Source organism: Mauremys reevesii, linkage group 15 (genome assembly GCF_016161935.1).
Source record: "Mauremys reevesii isolate NIE-2019 linkage group 15, ASM1616193v1, whole genome shotgun sequence".
Lineage (NCBI taxonomy): Eukaryota > Metazoa > Chordata > Testudines > Geoemydidae > Mauremys > Mauremys reevesii.
In genome coordinates, this window is record NC_052637.1 from 31,535,147 (window position 1) to 31,550,689 (window position 15,543).

At 45.2% G+C, this 15,543-nt stretch overlaps 1 protein-coding gene across 3 annotated transcripts in view; it reads right to left on the minus strand.

Moving 5' to 3' along the window:
* TMEM104 (transmembrane protein 104) overlaps positions 1–15,543 on the minus strand; it is a 63,828-nt gene that overhangs the window by 29,554 nt on the left and 18,731 nt on the right. For 2 of the 3 annotated variants that reach the window (XM_039501016.1, XM_039501017.1), the window contains exons 7-8: positions 15,290–15,389; positions 14,310–14,418 (exon numbers count right to left, since the gene is read on the minus strand). In XM_039501016.1, the coding sequence (XP_039356950.1) occupies positions 14,310–14,418; positions 15,290–15,389 (209 nt within the window). The remainder of the gene's footprint in view (positions 1–14,309; positions 14,419–15,289; positions 15,390–15,543) is intronic. The other variant, XM_039501018.1, reaches the window with a different exon arrangement.

Consider the following 15,543-nt stretch of genomic DNA (forward strand, 5'->3'; position numbering starts at 1 on the left):
TCCCTGTTAAGATTAGTTGTTTAGAAACAGAAGCAAAGAGTCTCCTTGAACAGAGTAGAAAAAGCAGTCACTTCCTAGCTGGTGTCTCGCTGGGCGAGATGTCCCTGAGCTCATCAAGCTACGCCGGCAGCCTAGGTGAATGCTGGAAGTGATGGAGACAAATGCACCATGGCTAAGAAGAGCCTCTGACAGCCAGCTGGCCTAGCAGAAATACCTGATGAGCTCTGACACATCTGGCCTGCTCGGGAGCCATGGCCCTGCTCCAAGGGCTGTGTAAGGGCCCCTGCCTGCATCAGGTTCTCTCCTATAGATGACATTTAGAGAACAACAGGGGAAGAGGAACTTGAGTTTTAACACTGACGACACAGGCAGAAAGATGTGATTTCATCCCCTGATCTGGGGCCTGATCCAAAGATTATTGAAGTCTACAGGGGGAGTCTTTCCACTGATTTCAGGGGGCTTTGGATCAGGCCTTCGGCAAATGTAAGGACTCTTCTGGAGCCAGTCAGAATGGTTTAAGCCACACGTCTGCCTGAAAGAACTTACCAGGTTTTAGGCTCCCCCCAACATGGTGTTTCTGTTCATTGTCACTGAGGCTAAAACAGCTCAGAGGGTTTAGCCACTAAAAATGTTACCACTACTGACTCAAATACACCCATTTGCAGCCTAGGTAACTGCCACAACAGCGTCACCACCTCCACTGTGGCACCCACCACCCTAATCCCCACACCCCAGCAGCCTCAGCCAGTCACACCACAGGTTGCAACGCTTATAAGGACCAATCTGTGACAGATTTCAAGAAGAGAGGCTTTGTGGGGCTCACTTGCTTGCAGTTCCCCGTCTCAGACCTCCTTCCAAGCCTCCTCTGCTGTCCCCCCTCGTGACAGAGGAGACACTCGTCCCTCCTGCATGATCTCAGCTCTCCAGCTAAAGTGCCAGATGGCACTTTACTTAGGGCTGCGTTCCAAGCTTCATCCGTCACCATCTATGGTAAGATATAATATACGAAAAAGGAGACTGATTGTTCATACAAGGTTCCCTCCAGACCCTTTATAAAAGCTTAAAGATGAAAGATGGAGAGACAGAGCCCCCAGCGGCTGGCGTGCGGACCAAGGCTGCTGCTGTGTTGACTGGCAGGAAGTTATCAGGAAGCAGGTAATTATTGACTCTCTTATTTAAATTGGTTAAAACGATAACCCAGCAGCAGAAATGGGATTGCTCAAAGAGGCTGAGAAGGTTTTTAACCTCTTCTTCCCCCCTCCGGGCAGTAATGAAGTTCCACGGAACAACGCTGCCTCCATTAGACACTGCACGAGTAATACTTATGGATAAAGTGTAACTGGCCTCATTTCTACCCCCCAGAGTAAAGGAGAGCTACTTTGTCACAGACATCTGCTGCCAAAGCATTGCTGGTAATTAACATGCAGCTTTCAGGATACACAATGGGGGTTTTTACAGTCATAACTCATAGGCAACATATTGCCTGTACAAAGAGCAATCTTCACAGCTGGCATTCTCCTTCGATACACAGGATCTACACAACATGGTTGGGTCAGAGGTTGAATATTCTTCTAGAGCCAGAGCTACAGCTGGTGAAAGCTGGGATAGCTGCACTGAAGTAAGGGGAGCGATGCCTACAATGCCAGCTGAGGACATCGCCCTTAGTGCCCTGAGGAATACGCAGAGCCAGTGGTGGCATTACTGCCTAATGGCTGGTCAGTGGCCTACGTTAAATGCATCTGCTTGTTTAAATCCAGTTCCAAATGGACAAGTGTCCACCCCACGAAAAACACTATCACAAGTCTTGACCTCATTGCGGGGGTCTCAGAGAGACTAAGGACTGAATGGATCAGAGACTGAATCTCCCCTGTGGCCCCTAGATAAAGCCCCTCGACATCAAGGCTGCAGCACATTGAAAGGGCAGCGCGGTGAAGTTGGCATGGTGCAGTCCTGGCTGTATCTGATGTGGATGAAGAGAGGGCTGTCAGAATCCTGAGCAAGCACATTTCAGTGAGCGCTAAGTTCACTTACCCTCCCCCCGCCAAAAAGACTCAACACCCCCCCCCAAACCAACCACTCAATTCCCTCCCCTCCTAAATTAAACAATCCAAACACGGCAAAGTGTTTTCAAAAAGTCATCCTATGCAAAGATTGCAGTCCCTGGCGCACACAGGCAGGATTGGAGCCAGCAGCAAGCTTGCATTCTCTGGTGTAAATATGCTTCCACAGTCATTTTTCATGAGCAAGAGAAAGATGGAGACCAGCACTCTCCCGAGGTGACTGCCGTCTAATTCGCCATCGATGGGGTATTTATGGTACAATCACCTGCAGTGTCTTGTAGTCACGTTAGCGCCTCCTTGACCCCTGACCTCCCCTACTCTGCATCTTCTAATAGCATCCGAACGAAGTGGGAGGGGAGCAAAGAAGCTGATGGCAGGAGGAGAGCAGAGTCTGAAAGTGGAATGTCGGGTGCGTGATACGTGGCAGCCGTGCAGAGCGAAATTGCAGAGCTGTGCCCTCCACAGACTGACCTCAAAATGGCGCCGAAATAGAACAGGAGCCTTCCTGACACCGAGTAGCCGCGAGGATTTTTTGCAACATTAGTGAGCAGGGCTATAAACAGATTAATGAGCTTCATCTAATAAAGTGTGAGAACATCGTCATTACTACCCCCCCGACAGACACTGCCCTACATCTATGCAGATAGTGGAGTATTGGCTGCTAACTCTATCTTTCTATTTAATATACCCCCCCCCCCACAGGTTAGATAGCATTAAGATGGGAGAAACAGATACGCAGCGTGGCATATAGGCATGGAAGACCCGCAAGCATGCGTCTCCATGAGCTGCTCTGGGTTAGGAGGTCCCTGGGGATCTGCCTTCATTAACTCTTCCCGCCTAGCACTTCATCATCTTTGCCTCCTACTTTCCTTCTCCTCACTTGCACTAAATTCGCAGTAAGGTTTAACATACTCTGGCCCCTGAAATGAAACCCTCCAGGCAATCAGGGAGTCTCATCCCGATTCACTGTTTGCTGGGTCATGGGGCCATTGCCTGGAGGCACATTAAGGGTGTCCCACGCATTGTAATTATAACTCCTGCTTGTACGCCGCAGTGCTAGGGGCTACCTGTGGAATTGGCTCATTCTGAGCCTTCTCCCTCCCCTACTTTGTCTAGTGCACACTACACAGACTGGTGTAATAAACCCTCTGGATCACTTCAGGGATCAGTTCTGCCCAGAAAGGTGACACCGATCACAGCTTGCTACAGGACAAACCTGGCCAGTCTTGGGTTATCTGTATTTTTGGTAGTGCCTATAATTCTGTCATCAGTACCTGCTGGTTTGGTCTAAAGATCACAGCTTTGGTCAAGATAACATCAAATATTTCACCCAAACAAAAGCAACAGCTCACAGGATCATAGAACTGTATGGCTGGAAGGGACCTTGAGAGTCATCCAGACCCGGCACTGAGGCAAGCCACAACCATCTTCAGAGCACCTCCCTGAACAGCGCTCCCAAGGGGCGGAATAGACAGACGCTACCCTGCTCAGAGTCACTGTCCCCGTCTCCTCTCATCGTGATGCTCACAGAGCGGCACTACCTTGCAATCTTATAGCAAGTATGCCCTGGGGCTGATTATCTTTTCTGCCAATTCGCTAATGAAACTTTCGGGGAAGGAAGAAGAAAATATCGAAGTCACTGTCCTACTCAATGGAAATGCTCGTATGTAATTAGCCAGGCCAATAAAGTCGCTGCTCTGTTTAGCAGTAAGAGCTGTTATTTCTAGTTTTAAAAACAGTGGAAAAGTATTAGAAAATATACTGTTTAGGAAGTCTTGTACCGACCCACTCCATGGACAGCTTAGCCGACCTACCAGGTCTCTTCCAGCTTCGGTTTCTATGATGCTGTCACTACAATATGAAACTAAACCCTTAATATAGCAAGAGCACTTAGAACTTATGTTCCATAAATGATTCAAAGAGAGACAGACCAGTGGAGTCTCTTGAAATAGGCTGGCCTGAGAAGAGTCTTAAACGCTATTTTGAAACCTGATTTCTGCAGATCATGACTAGAAATCAGTTCTGACACCTGCCCAGTTCAAGAGAGACAGGTCTCCAACATCAAGAGAGAAGGGTGTCATGTTTGGTGTCTCGCTGCCTGATCGAGCTCTGTTCCAACATAGGGTTTTATTTAGAGAAGGATCTGTCCTCCCTCTGGCCTCATGCAGGCACAGTGCTTACTGAGAACTTACCCTGCACACAGAGGTGGGATTGTAGCTCAGGTAGGCATTATTTATATTACTGTAGCCCCTAGGAGACCTAGTCATGGACTAGGGGCCCCATTGTGCTAGACACTATACAAATGCAAAATAAAAGAAGGTTGCATCATCCGTTGCAGTGTAGACATACCCTTGGAGGTGAGATTTCCACAGAGTTAAGGGAAGTGCTTGGGGAGGAAGAAGGGTGATCCCCAAACCCATTTTCTCACTCTCCTTGTTCAAGACAGCTGCTCACTAGCCAAAACCCCCGACAAATCTTAAACCCATTGTTTATTGTTATGGATGCTATGACACGGGTAATCAAATCTCAGGCTTCAGAATATAAAATGGCTGCCATAAGTGGTCAGGAAGGAGTCTCCCTTCCTTCCCACAATACAACATGGCACTACTGGCCAGCTGTTTTATGGGAATCAAAAGTACCGACCTTCATCTGAAAAATCTGCCACTCCTGGAGGCAAGAGACTAGACTTGGAGCAGTGTGGTTATCCCATCTGGCAAAGCCTAGATTCCTAACAGAGACTCCAAAAGAAAATATCCTCAAGTGGGCCAGTTTGAACTTCCAAAGCAAGCCAGAAGTGGACTGAAGGCAGTCACACTGCAATCTGAGTTGCCTAAAACCAGTGACATCCCCCACTAGTCATACCAGCCAGACCACTTCCTGTTTAGGTTGGGCAGCCTTTGGCCAGCGACCATAGCACACATGCCCGGGAAAGGATCAGGCAACCGTATGTAGGATACAGTCTGATGCCTTCACTCTCTGCACAGCCCTTGCTAGTTGGCTGGAGGTGGCTGAGGGAAGGACTCATTATTAAGGCCCTTTGTTAGGAGCGCTCCGGAAAAGCTCAGTGTCAGGATGAGTGACAGTGTAATCCAGGCCTCATTTAAGAAGAAAACCCACTTCTCATTGTGAAGCGAACAGACAGCTCTTTGCAAAAAAACACATTCCAGTCCCCTGCACTATCGATTTATCTGTAATAAGAGACAAGCTAATCCTTTAAAGCCAGTCACTTCAATCTACGTCCTTGCAGTTTCTTGGAGTTCTTCCACTATGTACCAAAGGATCAGTCTCCTTCCCCGAGTCCTAGCATCAGGGTACATTCGCCTTCCATCTGATACTCCCCTTGTCCTAAGGGAAGGGCGGCTGCAAAGGAAGCTAGCAAATCCAATACCAAAAGCAGAACTTTAGCGCTAGGGATACTGACATGACAAGTCTACATCCCGCTTGTGAAATACTGCGCAGATTTCTGCCATTGCGTGAGCCAAATCAATTAAAAACAAAGCCTCATTCACAGAGGCTAGGCATGAACCAAAGTTACTTTTTTTTTTTGGTTGGGAAACGTTGAGGGGGAAAAAGCCTTGTGAAACTGCCAGGTTATCTGTCAAAGACGCATGATGAGCAGGCAATAAACTGCGACAGAGACAGAAATTAATGACAAGACTGAGGGAAGAATGGCCAAGAACGGAGGGGTGAATTCAACCTTATTAGCTCCATGACAAAAAGCGGAGAATAGCTTTCATTTCCCAGACGTCATTTATTTTGGTGGAACTCAGCTCCCAGTTTTTGCAGCAGCTTCAGGGCAAACTGACCTCACTCTTTAAAAAGTTGATGAGATGGAGACAGGAAAGAGACCCAGAAATCAGCCCCTCGGACTGGGTTTTTAGTCAAACAGTGCTGCATTATCAAGGCATCTGTCGCAAAAGTTAGGGCTGCACTGATTAGTTACAAAGCAGGACTTCAATCCTTCTGTTTCTCACATACCCACATACGCTGCAGTATTCCAGAAGGTGACGATACTGCAGTGTTCTGGATCACTAATGTAGGTTCTTCCTGGCTTCCAGTATTGTAACTGCCCACAGGAGTAATAACTGCCATTCTTTTACGCTGGCAGTCATTTGTTTTTATTTCCACATTCATTTTGCAATAAAAAGCACTGGAGTGTTTGTAGTTAGGAACAACATGCTCGAGCGTTGGCAAGAGAATCTTGCTAGGACACATCCCTTCGGAGAAAACAGCACAGGAGGAGGCTACAGCAATGGCTCTATACTGCCGTAGCAGCCCTGCTGCAAGCTGTAGTGGTTTGGCCTGTTACTACAGAACACTGCTGTATGAGTGTTCTAGGTGGTTGTTGTAACCAAATAGGCATGGTGGCTTCACATCAGCACAATAAACTTCCCCCCAACAGTTTTCCTCATGATCCCTCTGTGCAGGCTTAGGCTCAGCACACCCAACAGTGGATTCATACCCCTTGGCAGCAGTGCTGCTTTCAGGTGATGACGTAGGACAGGGGTCGGCAACCTTTCAGAAGTGCTGTGCCGAGTCTTCATTTATTCACTCTAATTTAAGGTTTTGCGTGCCACTCATACATTTTAACGTGTTTAGAAGGTCTCTTTCTATAAGTCTATAATATATAACTAAACTATTGTTGTATGTAAAGTAAATAACATTTTTAAAATGTTTAAGAAGCTTCATTTAAAATTAAATTAAAATGCAGAGCCCCCCGGGCAGTGTGAGTACCACTGAAAATCAGCTCGCGTGCCGCCTTCGGCACACGTGCCATAGGTTGCCTATCCCTGACGTAGGTGGTCAATCCTCCCTCCCACGGACACTTGTTCTTCACTTGCTGGCTCTGAAAGTCTCTAGGCCACTCTTAGCACAGAGACCCGCAAGAATAGATACCCGAGACAGCAGCTATGATCTACTGATTGCTGGATGTGACTGCTGTGGGGCAGAGTGGTGGAAGGTGGCAGAACACAGGGAAAGTGTTCTCAGCTGCAGAAGGGAACGCTCAGAACAAGAGCGTGTCTCGCCTCAGAAGATGCACTCAGTTCAAAGCGCCACCTCTCAACTCAAGGACTGTTCCTAATACCAATGGACATGGGGAGAAGAGTTAGATCAGCTGCTCATGCTGGGACATCATTGCGACAAATCCCCTCCATCATATAAAGTGAGTGAGACCTGTTTTGGGGGACACCTCCACCAAGGGTGGACACCCCTGCTCCCTCCCCCATCTAGAAGACTCAAATTTGTGTGTGTGCCTGCCTTGAATTTTTGCAAAGCATTTTTGCATGCTACCAAACAGCTGAGACGCTCCACCATACAACTGGCTGCACTTCAGCTCCACGGCGTGGTGAAGTGATCCTTTATATATAGTTTGTAAGGCAATTTGAGATACTTCCGGCTCAAAAGGGTTTGTGCTAAGTGTAAGCTCTTGAGAGCCAGCTGGGGCTGCAGCTTTGAAACCCTCTCTGAAAAGGCTTTATTCACCCGGGGTTGTATTCAGCACAGGGGCTTTGGGTTAAATAGTGGTGACGGCCACTCCAGTTGGCATTAGCATGCGAGGAAGGCAGGCTGTGGACTCAGGCGCTCGCATGTGGAAGAGTTTTGGCTTAATGGGGGATGCCCTTCAGTAAAACCTTCTAAACAGGGAGGCTGCACATTGTTTCTTAACAGTAGAATCTACAGAAAATGGGGTATGCCAAGGGCTCCAGCCCTACAGGGGGGTGAATGAGGGCACACGAATTAACAGAGACATGGGTCTATAGTGAGAAATCAAAGGCACCTCTATGCCCAGATGAGAGGGACAGGTTCCCAAATGCAGCCTTACACCCACAGAGACAGATGTGAGGTTACAGTCAGAGCTGCGGGGGGAGATACCAAGGGGGCAGCTCTAGAGTCGGAGAAGGGGGAACAGGGAGATGAAGAGACAAGAGAAAAAAAAAAAAGCCCTACAGATTGCAATCAAAGAGAACCCAAGCAGGAAGTACCATGCTGAGACCGGAGAAGAGGGGAAAATGCATCTACATAAAATGTACTAATTCAGCGTTAGCCCCTTCAGGTTAAATTCTGCATCTAACGAGAAGATCTTTGTTCCCCTTGATTATCTCCCCACCCTTCTACACCAGACTCTCTCAGTTTCAGACAGACCCTGCTCTGGTTGCTCATTATTCTAATCAGAACGTCAGGCTGGGGTGACATTGTCCCTTCCTGAAGAGGGATGGTGAGTGCCTAAGAGCCTGCTCATTTGATTCACCGCACAAGCACGTTTCCAACTGGGATAATCTCCATTAAACCATCTGTGCTCCCATCTTCAGTCGGCGCGCACCCGCTGGGCTGCCTGCGATACTGCAGCATCTGTGAACCTGTAAAAGTGGATGCCATGTACCTTTCCCAATAAGCCAAAAACCAGCACATCCTCCCATGGAACAGATATACCCGATAGCCTTAAATATTGCAACGCCAGGCTAGGGAGAGGAGCTTTTGCAGCACCTTCCTCCAAAATGGCATTTGCTTCCCCAACTTCGGAGTTTCAATCTGTTATGGGAAGACACTGGGCTCCTGAGTTACCAGGAAGGGAGGGCTGACAGAAGAGAGGAAGCGAAAGCATTTCCGTCTGCCCCAGTGCAGAACTGAGGCAACGTTTGCCACGGTCATGTTTGATCAGACTCTCCAGATGGCTGGCGAGTCCCACGATTTAACCCCTTATTTCTTTTATGAGCATTAAAATCAGCCAACTTTTCTCTAGCAACAAAATCATTATTTCACCATATCACTAAGGATGGGTAACATCAGGACTGTAACAGGAAATAGGTACAAGTCCAATGCAGAGAGGGTTAAATCTTAAATCCACTGTCCCTTCCTTCAGTCCACCCAGAAGACATTTGACTGGCCTTAAGGGAAGTGTTATAAAAGGAATTGCAGCAGGGCACCATGACCCTAAATCTGTAGGCTAACTGCACTATGGAACACACAACAGCAGAGACCTAGATCTTACCTCCCTTTATAGCTCACTCCAGGCTGCCCTTAAAAATGGGCATAAAACAGCCAACTGACCCAGAAGTCACTCTGGCTGCGGAGGACGCCACTGCGTTGTGACTAACTGATTTGAAGGGAAGAGCAAAAAAGTTACCAATTTCCTTTAACTACAATCAACGTTTGCCATCTACAGGACATGCAGCCCGTGCCTCCTTTACCAGCCGATTCACCCTGCATGCTGCACCAAGCGTACTCATGCCGTGCTTTTCATAACCCCAGCTTCCAAACCCAAGGAGGCAAATGCAAGCATCAAGTAACAGGACAGGAAGGAGGGAGTACAACTGAGTAAAAGCACCATTTTCCATGACCTGTTTCTATCACAAGCCACCCGTATTTTGGGACGCAATTTACGACCAACAACACTCAGTTTATGCAGGATGAAGGTTACTGTGGGCCCAGCAGGCTACGTGTCGTCCCTGCAGCCACACATACGTGTGCTAGACTCTGTAGCAGTAATAAAAATGCTGCACAGGCAGGCAAATCTCCAGAGAGGGACTTAATCAGTCTAAACAGTCTCATTATGTACATGGTGCTCAACATCCACTCCCAAAAAGCAGGAATGGAGCCCATTTCCAGAGGAGTTTTTGGACATTAAACCAATAAATAGGATTTTATGTCAATCATTCTCTCCTCCCTTTCCCCAGCCTAAAGATTCGGTGCTTGAAACAGTGATTACTGCAATTGAGAAAAAAGGGAAGGGGAAAAAAAAACAGAGTCCTTGGGGGAGAGGCAGGACTGACCTTCTGCTGACAGGTGGCATTTGAGGTGAAAAAGGCCCAATTGGTATGATTCTTGCAGTTGCCACAGATTCCGCAGAAAATATTAACTTGACCATTTAGTCTGAAAAAAATGGAAGTAAAAACGTTGCCAGTAATTTGCTGGCTGCGTATATACAGAAAGAGGTGGGAGCTGAGGGGGATTCATTCTAACTGAGGGTAGGGAGCAGAGTGCTGGCTACGGTGGGAACTTGGCTGGACTGTGCTGACCTGCTTAGACTCCCTCAGAGCTGAGCTTGCAGCTCAGCCATGGGGAACAGCCAGGAAAGATCGGAAAACTAGAGACAAGAGCTCAGGAGACAGTCTGATGCTCCCAAAGAACAGTGCTGGTTTCTTTGGAGGACAGTGTGCCTTTCCTTCTAAGTTCTTGTGTTGTCTTTTTCCTCCTTCCCATACCAGGATTTAGTATGAGGAAAAGCTCCTTGGTTGCAGCTGCCTGATTCAGAACCCATTCACAAGTGGGAGAGTTAGGACTCCAGAACAAAAGGGCCCTGGCTTCTAGGGACATTTCTCATGCTAGGGAGGAGAAGGTCCCATTTGTTTATGTTCTTGAGAGGTTTATCCCCCTTCTCCACTTCTAAATGGCTTGTTTCCCCTTTGCACAACCAGGCTCTGGCTAGCCTGCTGATCCTAGAGGATCCACTTCTGTACACAAACTTGACAGTTTAAGGTGATAGTTATTCCATGCTGAATGTAAAGTGTTGTGGTAGAGACACACACACACACACACTCACTCACTCTGAATTAGGAAACCTCTTTGCCAAATTTTGATCTCTGCAGTATAAAACATTTCACATGACGGCTGATGTCAAGTTTTAATTTTGTACTACATACAATATTCCAATTAAGCTTGGGAAAAAAAACCCAACACTTCAGGCAATAGTCATCTCAAAGCACCATCATGTTTTGAGAAGAAAAAGCTTGACTGCACTACAACCTGCTCAGTGGAAAAAGAAGTGACTACAGAGTTTGAAACAATGCAACCAGAGACAAGAACAGCAGCCCTTTTTCATTTGGTAGAAGCATTTGCATCTGAGAACGTGTCACTCAGTACTCTGGTCTACCCAATTCTGTCTTACTGTTTGGCCACAAAGCCTACTCTCCTATAGCATACATTTCAGACTGTTTATGCCACTTCCTTGAAGATTGTTGTGGTTTTGAACAAGTTATCCTTTCATCCCTGGAGTTTTTCAAAGTGAAATTCCAACAAAGCAGAGTGGATAAAAATCAATGATCTAAAATAAATAAATCCTATTTTTTTTATTTAAATCAGATTTTTTTTTGATAAAATGCTTTTTGAGGAAAAAAATCTAAAGATAGTTTTAATTAAGATACATTATAGCTCAAAGATATCTCATCATGGAATAGGGATTATAAATTCTAATTCTATAGTCTGAGACAATATATTCACGTAATCTTTAAGAAAAGTTTTGTAAATGAGTTCCAATAGTTCATGGATTAGGGATCCAATCTTATGGGGTTCCACAGGCTTCCATATAGATTTAGGTTAACCTTTCTATCTACCCAATGGGACTGAGCGCTCAGTCTAGAATATACCATCAGAGATGCTTAGTTTTGCAGATCTCAAATTGTGGATGTGTGTCCCCAGAGGTAACATGCTTGTTAACAGCAAAAATGTTATTAAAAAAATAAATAAATAATATATAGCAGTGAGAAATAACAGACCTCAACTCTATTGTCCCTCTGCAAATTTGTGTACACAGAGTCAATCCCTTACTGCTCTCTAAAAGTGCAAAGTTTCAAAAAGTTCAATGAATAGAAGATTTTTGGGGGCGGAACAGATCTGGACAAGGAGAAGTCTGGAGATAAATGTGAGAAGCGAGGGACATGTGCTTTTTTGTTAAAATATTATATGTTTGCCATTGAAGAAAAAAATCCAGAATATTTAATGTTGTTGTTTTAGTTAAATAAAACAATTTAGATGTCTGTCTGGTGCTGTTCTCCTCCTAATACAGCATGGAAAGAAAATCCTCCAAATATTAATGATTAACCTGTTGAATTGAAGATAGTTCACCTCCCGATGACTTCATAAATATCTGCTTCAATTACCTTTGGTAAATGAAATAACCAAATCATTCATTTTCTGATATAGCTGTATAATTAATTGAAAAGTTTTCTAAATAAATCACTGTTTAAAAATGTATAGTGTGTACCTTCTGAAAATGAAACCTACATCTACCTCTGAGTTCTGAAGAATATGTATTAAGATTATAACAACCAACAAGTTTTAATGTAGAAGACTTTTATGTAGAAAACCATGATTAAATCGAGTCTTCCTGACTAGTGATTTAAATCAATTTGCTTTAAATCAAATCCACCCTGCAACAAAGCTAAAAAGGGAGAAGAAAACCTATATTCCATCAGGTCTGTACTGAAGCATTTCTAGCTCCTTACAAAGTAACATCTGATTGACACTGGACTGTTAAAATGCACATTGCTATAATTTAATGATACCCTGTAAAATTTGCCACTTTGCAACACGAAGGAGAGACATTTTTTCCCTAGACAAATATAACGCAGACATACCCATTGGTCACCTGTTGTTTACAAGTGGTAACAGAACAGTGAAAAAGATTCACCAGCACCACAGTCAGTTTAATTTTTAAACTCCCTTCAGAGGTGTGCCATATGAAGAATAGCTCTCCTGACCTTGATGACAACAACACTTTTTGCAGTGGATCTCAATGTGCTTCATAGACAGCTAAGTGTCAACACTCTTGGAGCTTTTTTAACATTACCCTCCTTTTACAGAGGGGTAAATGAAGACAGAGGTTAGGTGACTAGCTCAAGGTCAAGCAGCAATTGAACTGCAGAGCTGGGAATAGGAGTCCTGATTTGTCCTCTTCGACATACAATGTTGCCAATATGCTTATCTAGTGGGAAATGGTAGAGATATTAGTGAAGATGTTACTGAGCTCAGAGGTTGCACTGACAGTTTGGAGCTTTTCTGTATGTTCAGCCCATCGCTGGAGCAATTCCACTGATTACCTAACCATATCTCATAGCATCACACAGCATTGTTCCCACTGAAGGCAGGTGGAGAAAAGCATTGAAACCTTTTTCTTGATTACTCAATAGAGAAAGGGTTAATCACTGCCACAGATGTTAGAGGATAAACTAACCTTCAAACCTGAACAAAGACAAGCAGGGGGAATAAAGTTCATGAAAGTTGCCCACTCAGACAGCAGCAAGTAAGGTTGTTTGTTTGGGTTTTTTAAATTTTCAATTATCTTTATGAGTTATAGGTGTAATATCTGGGAGACACAGTTAGTAATTAATGCATTTCTGCCTTTCCTGACGAGTTCCTTCTGTTCAGTCAAAGAGTTACTGAAATTCAGAGCGAAAATCCTCAATCATGTAGGTTTTCAAAGAAATAGGCCAAGATGCAATTTAATAAAGCAATAATATTTCTTTTAAATAATTAACCAGGCTGTGACATTTACTAATATTCCTGAGATCTAGTTCCTGTTCCAGTGTTATTACTGCAACAGTGAGGAGTGCTCAGCCATGTGATCCAGCCACCACTCTCCCCTTAGGATGGCAACTGAAAGTATTGCTTATCTTTACTCCTGCCCCTGGGTTTACCTGCTGGCACTGATGATCTGATGCATCCTTCCTCTCTCTCTTTCCACGCCGCTTTCTGTTTAAACCCCCAGCTAAAGTTCCAACAGGTCTGAGATTCAGGCTGCTTTTACTTTCAAAGCTATTAAAGCTCTTCACCTCCTTCTCCTCACTTCTTACCCCAAACAATGGTTTCTGTCTTCGCATGTAACTCCCACTCAAGTCAAAGAATTTGATTCTGCCATGCAGCAAAGCCACACCATTTTGATACCGTGGTGATGGGCTAGAAAATCCTAAGCTAGCCAGCCATGCTACTGAAATGGTACATAACAGAAACAGAACAGTGTCTGGTGACATGTTCCCCCTCAAAAAGCAGAAGTTTGTATAAAACTACAATATTTCACACACACAAAACTTGTTGCTATATAGGAACAGATCTAACACTCATATACAGCTTTGCATCCAAAAGGATCCTAATACACACAGTAAACTTTAAGACTCTATATAAAGTCAGAATCACGTCACCAAGCACTGAAGTGCAGCCACTTCTGGGTTGCAACACAACACCTGTTTAAACAATACTGAGATAGACAGCACACAGGACGGAAAGTGAAGAATACTGCATACTAAAGAGAATGCAGGGGAAATTTCGCTTAGCACAATGCAGTTAGCCAAACTATAATGTAGTCAGGCTATCAAGCCGGCAGTGAGAGCATTCAGCAAATCAGACGGGGCTGAAGTCAGAATTCCTGACCTTGGCTGTTCATCTAAACACATTATGCCACAGAAACCTGCGTACAACATTTCAGACCAAATCGGATATAGGGACCACACCAGTCATCCAGTTCTGAGCACTCACCAGATAGAGTCTGTAAGCATCAATCCGCCTGATTGGCCCCCAGCACTTGTCTGTATCGTTATACTTTGTGACATCTTCAACACTGCAGGAGTGATTGCCAGTTACGCTGCTGAGAATGGGGTGGCGGGGAGGGGAAAGAGAGGGAAACAAAAGGAAAACAGTAATTAACATCCCTCTGAACACACTAATTGCGTCTTCCTCTCCTCTCCAGTCAAAGAGAATGGGGCATGGTTGAGAGACAGACATGCAGAGACTTTCCCCTGATCTTGCTGCTCTATCATAGGCCCCAGGAAACATAAATCACTCAGAATTATGTAACCAGAGATAACTGCAAAGAGTCCAAGAATCTATTTTAAAATGCAGGTGATGGGACTAGATGCTTGAAGTTACTAATAGTGGGATACAGAGACTTGCACCTCCAGGACACTATTTCAATTTGAGCCCAGAGCGAACTTGAACAAACGTCATTCTTCTTGGATAGTTATTGATGCTTATGAGGAAGGAATTGGTCTCAGTCTAATTCTTAATGGACACCTATCCATATCACAAAAGGACTCGACTGTCAGCCTCGCTGGCCACCTCAACCGACAAGCCAAGAACTTACTAAGGATCACACCTGGGCACGGTCCTTCAATAACAAGCAAACACATGGGTGGGGTCAGTGCAGTTCACACTGCTGCAGCCAGTGCTGCATTAACCACGTGGGTAAACAGGACTTAGATTCAAGTCAGGTCGAGGGACTCTTCAGCCAATTAATGCCAGCTTAGCTGTGTCCAACCTCACTACCCCATCTGTAAACGCCGATGACCTATTCTTGGGTCATCTCCTTCTCTGGCTTTCAGAATTCAAGGGCAAAACCAGGTATGCTGTATATTCGTTAGCCCTCCATCGCAGAAGCACTTAAACGCAAAGGGATCTGTTCCATCCTCTATTGTTAGTGCACTAGATCCCTGGGCTTACAAAGAACTGCCATCACTCACCAGGTCACCTGCATGAGCGAGACTGGCACAGCAGCTGCGTAGATCGCTAGGTCCCCATAGAGGTAGATGATTATACAGAAGTAAAACAAGTTGATCCCCACTGTAAGAAAAGGAAATGCATTAACAGAAGGGCTGGGGCCAGGTGGATCCTTGGACTCTGCTCCTAAAGGAGTCGGCAGTTCACATCGCCTCCTTGCCAGGGGATTTTATTATTTCATTTTCTCCACCAATGTATGTATTTATTTGGTGATAAA